This window comes from Suncus etruscus, chromosome 17 (genome assembly GCF_024139225.1).
Source record: "Suncus etruscus isolate mSunEtr1 chromosome 17, mSunEtr1.pri.cur, whole genome shotgun sequence".
NCBI lineage: Eukaryota > Metazoa > Chordata > Mammalia > Eulipotyphla > Soricidae > Suncus > Suncus etruscus.
This window is the reverse complement of record NC_064864.1, coordinates 20,957,421-20,972,737: the sequence shown is the minus strand read 5'-3', so window position 1 is coordinate 20,972,737 and position 15,317 is coordinate 20,957,421. Positions and strand designations below refer to the sequence as shown.

Sequence of the window (15,317 nt, the reverse complement as noted above, 5' to 3'; positions counted from 1 at the left end):
GTAGGGGCTGTTTGCCTTACATGCAGAAGGATGGTGGTGGTTCGAATCCTGGCATCCCATGTGGTCCCCCGAGCCTCCTGGGAGCGATTTCTGAGCGTAGAGCCAGGATTAACCCCTGAGCACTGCTGGGTGTGACCCCCCAAAAACATAGAATATAGTAATTCTCCCTACCCCACCCCGAACACACACACACACACACACACACACACACACACACACACACACACGAAGCAGGGGACAGGCTAGGAGCTAAGAGGGGTTGGGAGATGAGTGGGTAGTGCCAATAGGGGGAATTGGGCAGTTGGGGCAAAGAGCCACTGCCAGGAGGTTTGGGGGCCGAGCCTGCCAGGAGAGAAGGGGCGCTGCGTGCCTGTTTCCACGTGGGTGCTGCTCTTGGGTCCCAAGGGCGTCCTCTGGCGCCTCCTGGTGGGCAGCCGAAGCCAGGCCGCACCCCTAAAGGACAGGCCTTGCGGTGCCCAGGGACCCCTAGGGTGCAGAGAGCACGCGTGGGTCTTTTCCATGCACCACCCGGGGCTGTTGAGACTCCCGGGCCACAGTCACGGGCCTGGGTCCGAGAAGGGGACTGCCAGTCTGCGCCACATCCCACCCACGCGCGTTCGCGGCCCGGCCCCCTCGCAGCCGCTTTGCCTGTAGCTCCGCCTGCGGCCCAATTTCCCAGCGACAGTTTCCCAGCGACGGAGCTTTGAGGCGGTCCAGCTCCTCCTCCCCAAGCCGCCAGGGCCTGCTGGGGGGCTGCTGCGATCCAGCAAGCTCCACTAGGTCGGTGCGTGGAGGAGAGCCCGGTGGGGGATGGCTCTCTCGGTCTCCGGGGTCTGCGGCATCTCGGGGGCACCTGTGTCCTCTCCACGGGCCTCGGTTGTCGTGTCTGTCCAGCGGGGGCGAGGAGAGGGGATGCCAGGAGGTGAGAGCGTGTAAGCCCCTGCCGAGGCCTGCCAACACCGCCCTACATGTCAGCCTCCCCTGATCTGGGGCCCATCAGGTCAGTGGCCGCTGGCAGGGCCTTGGGGGTCACCGCTGCCGCGATGGACTCGCTGGCAGCGCCCCGAGACCGCCTGGTGGAGCAGCTGTTGTCCCCACGGACCCAGGCTCAGAGGCGGCTCAAGGTGTGTGCAGGGAACTGGTATGTGGGTCAGCATGTGTGTGTGTGTGGCGTATGTGTGACCTAATGGGGTCAGCCAGGGTTCGGGGCCAGAGTCCACTGGGAATGGACTGCAGACCCCCAGGAAAGCGGGGGAGGCCTGGTGCCTTGGGCTATAAATAGACTTACTGCCTGCAGCAGCCACCTCCGCCTAGCCTGGATGGGGGACAGACCAGATGGGGCCTCCTACCTTCTGATGCTAACACTGGAGAGGGAGAGTATTGAGGCAGGGAGGGGTCTGCAGGGGTCTTGCCCAGGATGACCCTCGGCTTGGTCACCTGAGGAAGCACTGTGCCCATTCCTGATGTCGCTCAGTGTACGGCTCCTGCCAGCTCTCTCTGCCAGGCCCTCACCCAATTCCCACACCCCCAGCCCCCAGCCCTGGGATTCTGCCTGAATCTGGCAGGTGACAAACCTGAGGGCTGCTCTCCTCACACACCAGGAATCTTTGCTGGCCTTTGACCTGTGCCACCTCTTCCCCTAGGATATCGACAAGCAGTACGTGGGCTTTGCCACCCTGCCCAACCAGGTGCATCGGAAGTCTGTGAAGAAGGGCTTCGATTTCACGCTCATGGTAGCTGGTGAGTGGGCCAGGCTCCCAGGAAGGTGAGCAGGCTGGGCTATCATGGGGGCACCTCACCTGACCCCTCCTCTTCATCCCTGAGCAGGTGAGTCGGGCCTGGGGAAGTCCACACTAGTCCACAGCCTCTTTCTGACAGACTTGTACAAGGATCGGAAGCTGCTCAGTGCAGAAGGTGAGTGATCTGGGGGTTCTCAAAAGGCCTAACAGCTGAGGCCCCTGTCCCAAGATCAGGAGGCACGACCCAAACCCCAACCACCGGGATGGAGGTGAAGGTCGGAGAAATCTCTCCAAAAAACTCCCATTCCCACCCAGAACGCATCAGCCAGACTGTGGAAATCCTGAAGCACACTGTGGACATTGAAGAGAAGGGGGTCAAGCTGAAGCTGACCATCGTGGACACCCCAGGCTTCGGGGACGCTGTCAACAACTCCGAGTGGTGAGGAGGACCCGTAGATAGAGGGTAGCCCTGCAGCCTTGGGCCTTGCTCATGTGACCTCTGACCTCTGATATCTGACCTCAGCTGGAAACCCATCACCGACTATGTGGACCAGCAGTTTGAGCAATATTTCCGTGACGAGAGCGGACTCAACCGCAAGAACATCCAGGACAACCGAGTGCATTGCTGCCTGTACTTCATCTCCCCTTTCGGGCATGGGTGCGTGGCAGGCTTTGGAGGCTACCGGAACCTGTCTCCCCAAACCCAGCCAGTGTCTGCATTCCCCAGCCCCTCTGCACCCTCTCCCTCACCATTTCCACCCTTCCCAGCCATCCCACCCCCCCCCACACACACACACACTGCTCTCCTCTCTGCAGGTTGCGGCCCGTGGATGTGGGGTTCATGAAGGCCCTGCACGAGAAAGTCAACATTGTGCCCCTAATAGCCAAAGCCGACTGCCTGGTCCCGGGAGAAATCCGCAAGCTGAAGGAGCGGGTGAGCTTGGAGAAAACCTTGGGAGAGGGGATACTCTTTGATACCCAGAACTCTGGTGTCATGGTCCCAGAATGCCAACCAACCCCTGGGGACCCACCAGCCCTCTCTCTGACCACCCTTCCCTGCAGATCCGGGAGGAGATCGACAAGTTTGGGATCCACGTTTACCAGTTCCCTGAATGCGACTCAGACGAAGATGAAGATTTCAAGCAGCAGGACCGGGAACTGAAGGTGAGCCTTCAAGGAGGCAGCCCAGGTCCCTGCTGGCTGGAGGCCCACCTGTTCTTGGATAATGACCAGGATCCAAGCTGCAGGCTGCTCCCTTCCCTAACCTGGGGGCACCCACAGGGAGTCTCAGGGGCCATCTCCCAGAATTCTGAGCTCTTGGGGCCGGAGTGATAGCAGGGAGGTAGGGTGTTTGCATTGCATGCAGAAGGACGGTGGTTCAAATCCTGGCATCCCATATGGTCCCCGGAGCCTGCAAGGAGCAATTTTTGAGTGTAGAGCCAGGAGGAACCCCTGAGCGCTACCAAGTGTGACCCAAAAACCAAAAGGAAAGAAAAAGAATTCTGAGCTCCTGGTGGTGAGTTTTGGGTGCCCCAGATGCTGATGACTAAGCCCAAGTCAGGGAACAAGTGGTCCTCAGGTTAGATCAGAGCTGAGCTGGGCCTTTGGCACAGTGGGCACACAGTCTGGGCTCTGAAAGGGCAGGAGTAGTGCTGGACAGGCAGGGGAAGCATCTGGGGCACTCTCCTGCGCAGCCAAGGGCATGAGGCAAAGAAGCTACAGGGAGGGCAGGTGCATGCAGACAGTGGGGAGAGATCACTGATGTCTGATGTGGAGCAGAGTAATTGGTCACCAAGTGCCCCTCTCCAACCCCCCCCCACACTCACTGGCCATAAGCACCTGCCCCTTCCCAGGAGAGTGCACCCTTCGCTGTGATTGGAAGCAACACGGTGGTGGAGGCCAAGGGGCAGCGGGTTCGAGGTCGCCTGTACCCCTGGGGGATCGTGGAAGGTGAGTTCAGGCAGGGATTGGGGGCCGGATGGGAAGGGCCCTCCACATCGGCCCACTTGCAATGGCTCCCACCCACCCGCAGTGGAGAACCAGGCGCACTGCGACTTTGTGAAGCTTCGCAACATGCTGATCCGCACGCACATGCATGACCTCAAGGACGTGACCTGCGACGTGCACTACGAGAACTACCGTGCACACTGCATCCAACAGATGACCAGGTGCGTCTGACCCCCATCCTACCCCGAGATGTGGGCGCTCCTGGACAGTGGGGTCCTGGTGGGATGCAGGTCAGCTGCGTCCCTCGGCAGCTTCACCTCTCTCTCGTCCCCACAGCAAACTGACCCAGGACAGCCGCATGGACAGCCCCATCCCCATCCTGCCTTTGCCCACTCCTGATGCTGAGACAGAGAAGCTCATCAGGATGAAGGACGAGGAGGTGAGCACTGCCCTGGGAGCAGAGGCGTGGGGCAAGCCGGGCCAGGGGGGGCAGTCTCCCCTCATCTGGTTCTCACCATGTCCCTCCCTTTCTCTCTTTCCATCCATCCCACCCCCAGCTAAGGCGTATGCAGGAGATGCTGCAGAAGATGAAGCAGCAGATGCAAGACCAGTGACCAGCCCCCCCTTCCTCACAGCCCCATGTGGCCACAAAGAGAACTGCCAGTCTCTGGGCTGGCCCTTCCCACCCCTGAACCCCAACTGGTCTGGCCTCTCCCCTGGACTCATCTGGACCTCCAACCGGCCCGGACATGCCCCTAACCCCGGAGTGGCTCAGATGCGGACTGTTCCCCAACCGAGCGAGAGGCAGGGGCCGTACCCCCCTGCCACCCCTAATTTATTCTCAGCGTCAACCCCTCCCATCAAAGGCATCTGCTTCCAGGGAGTCTAGACCGCAGCCCCCCACCCTGCAACAGGCCCCTCTGGTCTTGGGGAGCAGGAGCTAAAACAGAGCTGAGACCAAACCCTGGGTCTCAGCAGACTGACTCCAGCCTTACTCAGGTGGGCAGGTAAACCAAGGCACAGTGGGGAAGCAGTTCAAGGCTCCCAGGCCCATCCCAGGGACAGAGCCGCAGTGCGGACTCAGGAGCCTCCCACCAACACACACAGCATATGCTGGGACCTCACTGTGCCAAGAGGGCCCAGTTCCCCCCCCACACACACACACCCACTCACCTATTCACCGGCCCCTTGGTGGGCACGGTGCTAAGTCGGCCTGGGCAGCTGAAGCCATTAGGATCCTTTCAGACCTAAGAAGGTGGGGAGGGCAGCTGGCAGGAGCTCCAGGATTGCCGTGCTGGATCACCCATGCCCCTGACCTTGGAGCTGTGGCTGGTGGGTGATATCCACTGCCCCTGCACCCCTATACCCCTTCTGTGCTGGTGCTGAAGGTCCCTCCTTCCCAGCAGCACCTTTGCCGGTTCCAGAGCCAAAACCACCTCCCTTCATCCTTCCCTTTCACCCCGCATGGTCCCTCCCCCCCCCCAAAAAAAAATCCCTCCTCTCCTGTTTTGTCTCCCATCGTGAATGCCACCTCCTGTCCTGGTGATGGGAGAACAATATTGGTGACCATTGCAGCGGGTGTCTGAGTGATCCGTGGGCCCCCCAGAGGAAGCAGCGGGACGGAAACCCGGGGCGGCAGCAGGCCATGGAGATAGTTCCCTATCTGGGAGAAGCATAGAGGGACCCAGGGGTTATTTCTAGCAAGGAGCCAGCGCTGTGGTCTGCGGTGGGTGGACGGACAGCCTGTCCCCGCCTGTTCCTCCAGCCCGTGCCAGAGCCAGCCAGGTCACCATCCTGTCGCCATGGGCTCGGGTGAGTTCCAGATCCAGCCGGCTTGGGGGGTGGGCTCCATATTGGGGGTATCGAATTTAAAACTTGCAATGTGTTTTTTTGGGGGGGGATAAGGTGAGGGGCAGACCAGCTTGGCTCATAGCCACGGTTCCCTTGCAGGGCCACGCGGGGTACTGAGCCTGCTGCTGCTCCTGCTAGCCCAGCCGGGCTGCCCAACCCTGAACTGCCCCTCTCCATGCCGATGCGCCGGGACGCGCGTGGACTGCGGCCGGCTAGGGCTGACCTGGGCCTCGCTGCCAGCCGCCTTCCCGCTCGACACCACCGAGCTGGTGCTGGCAGGGAACAACCTGACCTCGCTGCCCCCAGGGCTGCTGGACTCGCTGCCCTGGCTCCGCACTGCCCACCTGGGTGCCAACCCCTGGCGCTGCGACTGTCACCTGTTGCCCCTGCGCGCCTGGCTGGCCGGCCGGCCGGAACGCGCGCCCTACCGCGACCTGCGCTGCGCCGATCCCCCAGCGTTGCAGGGCCGCCTGCTGGCCTACCTGGCCGAGGAGGAGCTGCGGGCCGCCTGCACGCTCGGTGCTCTCTGCTGGACCGCGCTGGCGGCGCAGCTCGTGTTGCTAGGCCTCGGGATGCTGCATGCTCTCCTGCTGCTTCTGCTGCTCTGCCGCCTGCGGAGACTGCGGGCCCAGGCCCGAGCCCGGCGTCGCCTTTCGTTCACCCAGCCGCTGGTGGCCGAGCCGGCGGGGGACGGAGGGTCCTGATGCTGCAGAGCACAACACTAGCAGCATGGACCTGCCTGAGAACTCCACCGACTCCCCCCAGGGGCCCACACCCTCCCTGGACCTGGTCCCCGCTATACACCACCATCCCCAGGTCTCCTCTCCACGAACCCCGAGACTGCCCCATTCGCGTGCTCCAGGTTGGCGGGGCCAGACCCCCCTCCGGGTGACCCCCAGGCTATCCCCAGGCTACCCTGCCATCCCAAACCGGTAATTGGGCCAAGGCTTCTCCCATCTGAACTGCTCTTCATCACCTGATTTGGAAATTCCCCCCCCCAAAACAAAGAAGAAAAATTGAAAACAAACAAAAAAAAAATGAGATACGCCCTAAAGGACCCGCTCAAGGGGACACTCACCCAAAACAGCCCCTGCAAACCATTAAATTTACCCTCATTTAGAGCTCTGGTGGGATGGGGACCGCACTGGGGAAGGGGACATAGGACAGGGAGCATTGTGGGGTGGAGAAACTCAGGGGAAGGACATGGGTTGAGGACTCGAGCGCAGGACAAGGGCTCTGTGGGGACAGTGAAGGAACAGAAGTGTGACTGGTGTGTGTGTGTAAGAGCAGGGTTTGAGATTGTTGGAGCAGAAGGTTGGGGGTCTTCAGGGGCTTAAAGTGTGGTAAGATATGCCAATAGGCTGTCTGGGGACCTGGAATGGCTAGGCCAGCATAAGCTTTCGGTATATGGGAGAGGCCCAAGCCAGGCCAGATGGAGATTGTGCCAGTCTCTGAGGGGACAGATGGGCCCTAGGGGGCCTGTAGGCCTGTGAAATTGTATTGTACATCCTGGGTAGTGAGCTGGCACTCACCATGGGCCATCTCAGGTGTCTCCAGTCCCAAGTCTCCCCCAGCCCAGGACAGAGGAACTAAGAGATCCAACATTTGGCCCAGGGAGCCCAGATAAGGAGCTACCACTTCTTCAATATAGGGGTCCTACTTGGGCTGTGACCCCGACCTGGCTGCCCCTGTACTCCAGTCTCTGTGGGTCTTGACTAGCAGCCCGAGGCGGGGGGCCTGGTCACCTGTCACAGGAAGGCCCCTGGCCCCCACTGACCGGGTCGGGGAGGCTGTCGCTGACACTCCCTTTGTCCCGGCCTTTGTAGGACAAGACTGATGGCCCTCCGATGAGGTGATGCTATCTCAGGGCTGCCGCTCAGACGTGAGGCAGGGGCCACCCCTCCTTTGTGGGCAGGTGTGGGGCATCCGGTTCATTGTGGGCTGCAGCCGACTGTCCATCCGGCCTCATCCCCACACTCCAAGCCTCTGGTGACCACTGATAATAGCCATTGTCAGAGCAGCACACACAGAAACTTGTGTCCCTAAACTTGTCCCAGCATGGTGTGTAAGGAGGTGCTCTTACTTCTCAGAGGAAATAAGCATCACACAGAGAGAGGCTCAGTGCTGAACCCCAGAATTCTCTAGGACCCAAGAAGCTCTCCTTTCTCCTTATTGTGTGTGTATGGGGGGAAAATACAGGTACTGAGTAACCCCAAACTAAGAGGAGGAGGCCACCTTTGGGTGGTCATCATAGGGCCCAGGTCACTCACCCACTGACCACAGACTTGAAGACCCAGGCTTAGATCTGGCTGAAAAGGTGAGCTTGGGGGTCACAGGCCAGCACCTCTGAAGGGCCTTGAGTTTCTTTGTGCTGGTTGTAGATGGTGGGGCTAAAGGAAATGCTTCCTAACCCCACACACACTACACACCACCTTTCCTCCTGCCTCTTGCCAGTTATAGGTGATGGAGACTTGCCCAGGTGCACACTTGCCTGGCCCCACTTACATCCTTTAACCAGGTGGCTGGGGACCCCTCCAACCTAAGTCCTGACCTTCAGCTGACCCTCAGCTACTCACCCTCGGGCCTCAGCCTCCAGAGTTTCGGGGAGTGGACGGTCCCAGTTCAGCGCCCCTGAATGCTCCTCTAAGGATAAGGGGTGTGTACACACCTCCCCCAGCTCAGGGCCTGGTCGTCCTCCTCATGGATAACATGCCTGCCCCAGGGCCTGTCCCTACCTCTGTAGGCTCCTATGGAGACTATGTCTTTCCACATGGAAACCCATTAGGGTCCATTCAAAGCTCTTGCCTGCCCCCTCCCCCAAATTCACAGCCCTGGCTGACTTGCACTTCCTTGTCCTATAGCTCAGGGGTACTCTGACCACACCATTGTCGCCAGCTTCCTTGGGCTTCCAGCATCAGGGCCCCATGGCTGAGAATTCCCCTTGAGTGGACCTCACCATGTAGGGAATCCATTTAAACATCCCCTTAGCAGGGGTTCCTGGCTACTAATGAGTCATTGAAACTTTGGGGAGCAGAGGCAGAAGAGAAAAGGAAATAAGAATTCAACAGATTGGGCCGGGCGGTGGCGCTAAAGGTAAGGTGCCTGCCTTGCCTGCGCTAGCCTCGGACGGACCGAGGTTCGATCCCCCGGCGTCCCATATGGTCCCCCAAGCCAGGAGCGACTTCTGAGCGCATAGCCAGGAGTAACCCCTGAGCATTACCGGGTGTGGCCCAAAAACCAAAAAAAAAAAAAAAAAAAAAAGAATTCAACAGATTGAGCCCAGAGGCCAGATGGCAGCCCCAGGGCAACCCATGGCCGGGAAGTCCTGCAGGAAGCATTAATGCCACCAACTTAGTGGCACGGTGCTGCGGACTCCACATGGGGTCTGGTCCTCAGGGCGCACAGAGACCCAGGGGACACTAGAGGGCGCTCAAGGCCCACGAGAAAAATTGCCTAGAAGGACATGGGTGGCAGAGGAGGGTTGCTGGGGTGCTGATGATAAGGGCCCTCCAAAAAACAGGCCCCGGAGAGTGCGGGTTTACCTGGGCTGGGAGAAAGGGTGGGCAGGTTGCGACCCTCCACTTCAAGCCTACAGAATGGAGGATCCAGTGGCTGATGTCTCCATGTCCTCCTCACTGCTAGTTGACAGCCCATCACCTAACCTAGATAAGGGACCTCTTCCTGCTGGGAGAGTCAGTCCAGGTGCACCCCGCCTGCTCCGGAAATACGTATTGAACCCCGGCTGTGTGCTGCAGGGGTGAGGTGGGAGGGAACCCCTGTCAGTGGAAAGGAGTCCCCCTGCAGCCCTCCCAACCAACCTGGAGATGTGGGGTCCTCCATGGGGCTGAGCCTCTGGGCAGCCCTGACCTTCTGGAGGCGGAGACTTGAGTGGGGCCCTCGGACCCATCCAGGGAAGGCCTGGGGGTGGAGGGGCTGAGGCCCTGGCCACGTTTAAGGGGGTGGGCACACTGCTGCCCAGACAGAGCAACAACACTGGGGTGGTGGCGGGGCCCTGGGGGCCCATAGCTCACTGCAGCGTCTGCGCCCACCCCCGGTGTTTCCGATGGAAGACAGGCAGCGGGTGATAAATCACCGGGCACCCCCACCCACCCTGCGGCATGGGGAAGGGGGGGCCCCTTGGCAGAGCCGAATTTCAGACAGGCCTAAGAGGGACCTCGCTAGCGGGGGGGCTGGACGGCTGAGCCCCCATCAAGGTCCCTCAGCTCGGGGTGTCTAGCCCCTACCCCCTGGGGAGATCCCTCTCCACCAGCCCCATCTGGAAACCAGCTGAATCACCCCACTCCAGGAGACCCTCAACAGGGAGGGCGGAGGGAGGGAGCAGGACCTCCAGCCATAGCTGGGGACCATAAATCAGCAGGGGGCTCTCCCCTTGCTCTCTCTCAAGCTAAGGGGGGGTCTTTGGGGGTCACTGAGCCTGGCCCTAGAGGTATCCCTCCCTCATTTAGCAGCCACTGGGGGGTGCTCCTGGCCCCACCTCTCTCTTCCCTGCAGAAGTGGTCAGGACTATCTACACTCCTGCTGTCTACACTAGAGGCACCGGCTCTGTACCCACCTGAGGAATGTGGCCTCCTGTCGTCTTCCCCAAGAGGGTTCATGCTTTGGGTGCTCCCCAAAGCAACCTCTGCAGTCCCCTCTGTTTCTAGAAAAAGGGTCTCCCTCTTTCCCTCCCTCTTGTCACCACCCCTGCCCCTGAGTGCTACGGGCCACCTGCTAGACAAAGGGAGCTGAGTGATGGGACAGGTGGGCCCCTGTCACAGGTGAGAGCACCCCAGGGGTCAGTGTGCTCCCAGGAGCTCCTGAGAGTACTCCCAGACCCTTTGGGGTGTGCTCAGCCAGAGCCCTGCATCCTGGTCCTTCAGCAGGTAGGATCTGTGCTATGGAATAGACTTGGGCTGATGGGTAGGAAAAGTTGCTGTCTCCAGGGAAGTCTCAGGGGTTCCCATTGTCTGGAAGCCTTTCAGGCTCAAGGAGTGGCCCCAAATGTGGATGGCTCACCACCCCAGCCTTGCTGTGGCGCTCTCCCCTGAGGGTGTCAAAAGCTCTGTCTGTGCTTGGTGGGAATAGGACTCTTGGGTGTCCAGGCTAAGGTCCAGTATGTGAGGAGCATAGCCCTGTGTGCAGCCTGGAGGCCTGAAAGGGAATAAGATTCCCAAAAAGGGCTGCAGAGACCAAGCAGCAGGTGGGGTGTTTGCCTGCACACAGCTCTGTGGGCTTCGATCCCTGAGCATCGCCAGGAGGGGTTCCTGAGTGCAGAGCCTGGAATAAGTCCAGAGCACTGCCAGGTGTGGACCTAAAACAAAACAAAGATCCCCAACAGTGCAGTGGGTTTTTATTCCCCCAGTTTGCATATACTAAAGGCTGGGGTGTAGGGCTGAGGGCTTCAGGACCCTGGGAGCCCAATTTATTTCTTTTCTTTTTGGGCCACACCCGGTGATGTTCAGGGGTTACTCCTGGCTGTGCACTCAGAAATTGCTCCTGGCTTGGGGGACCATATGGGACGCCAGGGGATCAAACCATGGTCCCTCCTAGGTTAGCGTGTGCAAGGCTAGCAGGTGAGAGCAGTGTGTTTGTGCCGCCATTCCAGCCTCAGGCCCCAATTTCTACCCAGCAGAAGCCTCATCACTCCTCCTACTCCTCTTGCTGAAGCCCCTGAGAACAAGAGGCTCTGCCTCCCACTGGCCTAAACCTTGAAGATCTGGGTTCTGGATATCTGGAACCCCTTCCAGACCCTCATGTGGTGGGGTAGGGAGGCCCACCTTAATGGGGCACAGCTACCCCCCACCAGATATTCAGGGGCTGCTTTTGGCCTCTGTTCAGACCCTGTGTTCCCTAAGAGTTAGGGACACCCCATAAGTGAAGCAGGTGGGGTACTTCACTTGCTTTGCTCAATGGAGTTTTCTAAGATGGGGGTACAGATCCCCAGAAAAATTGGAGCTCCTGGCAGCAGATACTCTTGCCACAGCTGGGGACAGGAGTCCAGGAGGTGCTTGCTGGGTGCAGGGTGGTTCTCGGTTAGTGCTGGTTGATCTGGGCCTGGCTCTGGAGGTTCTCACACTGAGGAGGACTACAGGGGTGCCTATGGGGGGACTGAAGTTAAGAGAGGGTATCTTCTGGGCATGCTGTGGTGATTCCCTGGGCTCTGCTGACTGTATATGCTCTAAGTGTTCGCAGTCAGCCTAGGAGGTGCGGGGGAGATTTATGGGTTGTGATGCCCTGTGCACCTTTCATTCAGGCTCTCCCCTCGTGAGCAGGAGGCCCTGTGAGATTACTGGGGTGACCCATCCACTGATGGATAGGAGACCCTCAATTTTCTTTAAATGAGAGGCTTTTGGGGAGGCAAGGCTCTCACTAAATGCCTCCCCTAGGTACCCCTTGCTCTGGAGGACTTTGAGTATTTCATGAGTCTCTTTGTAGGTCCTTATTCTGCAAGTCTTGTCTCTGTGGGGTCTCTGGTGTGGGGATCCCAGGTTGGGGTGGGGTGTCTCTATTCCAAGTAGCTGGACTATGAGTCCTTCATTGTGTGGGGGCACCTAGTCATAGGTGCAGGAGTCCTGTCCCCCTCATCTGGGGGCCACTATGATTCCCTGCACATCCATCTGCACCTTCTCCATGGCCTGGATTCCACCACCCCAGAATCCTCCCAGGGGCCTCATGCTGCTCCAGGTCACCTATGGGGTTCTGGAAGCACAGGTTGACCTCAGTACCCCTGCACCCTAATTCCCATGCTGCTGCTCCCCTGTGAACACATGGATCCATTGGGTCATTTCAGGAGTGTCCTCTCAGTGCTCACCCAGGGCTGCTGGATCTGCCCCAGCAGGTAACTGGGGTGTTTCCAGTCCGACCCCCAGGGTCCTGGTGGGCAAGATGAGCCAGAGGCGGTGCTGGTGGGTCCACCAGTGTGGACTCTGCTCCCTCTGCTGCTGCTGCAGAGTTGCCACAGGCCTGAGACCACAGCATCACCCACAGTCCAGCCAAAAGCAGTCTGGGCGCCACCTGCTTGGTTCCCCCCACTCCCTGACCCCACATGCCAGCCTGTGTTCTTCAGGGCAATCCTTTGCCCCGCTCCTGTGCAGCGACTCTAGGTCCTTCTCATCATGACTTTTTGTTTTTTTTTTTTTTATGGTTTTTGGGCTACACCCGGCGGTGCTCAGGGGTGACTCCTGGCTGTCTGCTCAGAAATAGCTCCTGGCAGGCACGGGGGACCATATGGGACACCAGGATTCGAACCAACCACCTTAGGTCCTGGGTCAGCTGCTTGCAAGGCAAACGCCACTGTGCTATCTCTCCAGGCCCTATGTTTTTTTGTTTGTTTTTTGGGCCACACCCGACTGTGCTCAGGGGTTACTCCTGGCTGTCTGCTCAGAAATAGCTCCTGACAGGCCCGGGGGACCATATGGGACACCGGGATTCGAACCAACCACCTTTGGTCCTGGATCGGCTGCTTGCAAGGCAAACACCACTGTGCTATCTCTCTGGGCCCTCTCATCATGACTTTCCTCAAGGAGTGTCTGAGGATAGAAGAGCCTGCACACACACTCACACACATATCACACACACTCACACACACCATACAACATGACACAAATACACACACTCACATCCGCTCATACACAGAGGCCTATATAAACAACCACGCGCGCAGCACACAGCATGTACACACCCATACTCCATGCCCCGTGTGAATAAATCCATGTGTACATAGCATGCATAAAGGCTTCATAAAGACTCACACCAATGTGTGCATCAATAAATTGCGTGCATAACAGGTGTACTCATGTTGCAACATTCATTTTTTTTTTTTTTTTGTTTTGGGGCCATAAGAGTTTCCTTTTGGATCTGCGCTCAGGGATCACCCCTGGGGTTTAGGAACCCTATAGGGTGTGAGGGATGAATCCAAGCCAGCCTTGTTCAAGTCACCTTCCCTGTCACCCCTCCAGCCCCCTCTCCACTTCCTCTGTGACTGAGTGACACCCATTGGGACGGGTCCCACAGCACGTTCCTTATAGAGAAACAGCCCTCTCTACAGTTCCTCATCCATGCTTTGGTGGTAAGTGCCTTGAGTATCCCGAAGCCTGCTTTGCCACCTCTCACCAGAAAAACACGTGGAGTGTGTGGGAGCATAGGAGGTGGACAGCCCCATCCCCGCGTGAGCTGGTCCGAGTCCCATGTGCACGTGTCTTGCTGGCCCACGGTGCCCCTGGGTGCCCAGGCAGCCGCCTGTCCCCACCCACCGAGCCAAGTGTACACAGAGGTTTGTTTTCTCTGCCTTGTGGGCCAGGGGTGTGCTCGTAAATCGTGCAGCCGATGACACATTTATCCTGCGGGCGGCTGGCGGTGTGAATTTATGGCTGCCCCTCCCTCCTAGCGGAGGCAGGACGAGGGACTGGATACCCTTCACACAGGCACCTACAGGCCACTCAGCTGGTGGGCTGCAAAGGGGCACTGGGCCAGAGACAGGCCTGGAGTGGCTCAGGACCTCTCCCAACCTTCCCTTGCTCAGAGAGCTACCAAGGCAAGGTCCTGGGGCAAATGGGATGGAGGTTGAAGCCTAGCTGCCTTTTCTAAAGAGTGCTGGGTGTAGAGACTTCCTGCCGGCCTGAGGTATGGTGGTCAACCACAGGCTGACCTGCCAACCTCATCACTGCAGGTTGGCACTGGTCACTGCATTTTGTTTTTCCTATCTATGAAATGGGCCAACAGAGCAACTGTGCCGGAAACAGTGGGACTGAGAGACTGCGTCCCTTCCCCTCAACAGCTACTAGGTCTTTTAGGGGTTGTCATCTTTGTAGGGAGGATGATCAGGAAGGGGGCTGCACACGGGGCAGGCAGGAGGGGTGGTGGTCAGTGCTCAGAGAGCCCCTCAGCACACCCACCTACCTCTGCTTGTAAAGATGGGAACATGGAGGGACAGTTCCAAGGTTACACGGGCCAAAAGCAGAACATCTCAGATGTCACTGCTGCTCCCCTGCGCTCTGTGGGACTCCCCAACTCAGCCCACTCCCCAGACAGTCTCCATACTGCAGTCTGTGAGAGGCAGGCTGGCCACTGAGATGCACGAACCACAGCTGGGAATGGGAACCAGTGGGGGTGGGGGGAACAGGCTACCTCTCCTCTGTCCATCAGTCTGTCCGCCTGTGTGCAGGGTCAGGCCTCTAGGGGACCCGCAGTCGGCTCTCATGCTCCCCCCCTCTGGGCCTCACCCCCCGGGCCCGCCTGTCAGGATGAGCGATAGCTGCGCCCCTCCCGGGCCTCGGCCCCAGGCCTGGTTCCCGCTCATTAGCTGCTGACATGTTTGCTTTCCCGCCCGGGGCTGCCCACCCGTCACAGGCCATTTCTCCTGGCGGCCCCTACTCCCGAGAGCCTGTCCAGGGGTCCAGGGTGCAGGGCAGGACCTGTGTTGGACTCCCGGAGCGAGGAGGAGAGGGTCCTGGAGGCTGGTCCCACATCACGAGAGCAGGCCCTGTGACTCTGAGCTCAGCCAAGTATTCTGACCCTCAGGGGACAGGAAGTGGGTCCCACAATTGCCCAGGCCCACCAGTAGCACGACATTCTCTCACTGCTCCCTAGTCTGTCCATCTCTCTGGGTCTCCATGCAAGTCCCACTGGGAAATCGTCCCCCTCTACACAGGCCCTGAGCACCAATGCTCAGCGTGGGTCTGTGTGAACCTCAAAGGATGAGGACCAGGAGGCCAGGAAAAGACTTGAAACACCCACTTTACACACAGGCAGGCCCTGTTTGATTCCTGGTACCATGAGGTT

The 15,317-nt window shown here is 59.0% G+C and overlaps 2 protein-coding genes across 3 annotated transcripts in view; both read left to right on the top strand.

The window, feature by feature from the left end:
• The first annotated feature begins 711 nt into the window (after window positions 1-711).
• On the top strand, window positions 712-5,257 carry SEPTIN5 (septin 5). The gene is made up of 11 exons (XM_049764641.1): window positions 712-1,124; window positions 1,644-1,740; window positions 1,828-1,914; window positions 2,055-2,178; window positions 2,263-2,397; window positions 2,556-2,673; window positions 2,802-2,903; window positions 3,593-3,689; window positions 3,772-3,907; window positions 4,023-4,125; window positions 4,244-5,257. Exons 1-11 carry the CDS (start codon window positions 969-971, stop codon window positions 4,298-4,300), a joined length of 1,212 nt encoding a protein of 403 aa, XP_049620598.1. The 5' UTR covers window positions 712-968; the 3' UTR covers window positions 4,301-5,257.
• Window positions 5,258-5,375: 118 nt separating this feature from the next.
• GP1BB (glycoprotein Ib platelet subunit beta) overlaps window positions 5,376-15,317 on the top strand; it is a 218,518-nt gene continuing 208,576 nt past the window's right edge. The window contains exons 1-2 of one of the 2 annotated variants that reach the window (XR_007490716.1): window positions 5,376-5,498; window positions 5,637-6,299. Coding sequence is in view for 1 of the 2 variants with exons in the window: in XM_049764662.1 (XP_049620619.1) it covers window positions 5,489-5,498; window positions 5,637-6,241 (615 nt within the window). In the remaining variant the exon portion in view is untranslated. Of the gene's footprint in view, window positions 5,499-5,636; window positions 6,415-15,317 lie in introns of those variants that run through there. The other variant, XM_049764662.1, reaches the window with a different exon arrangement.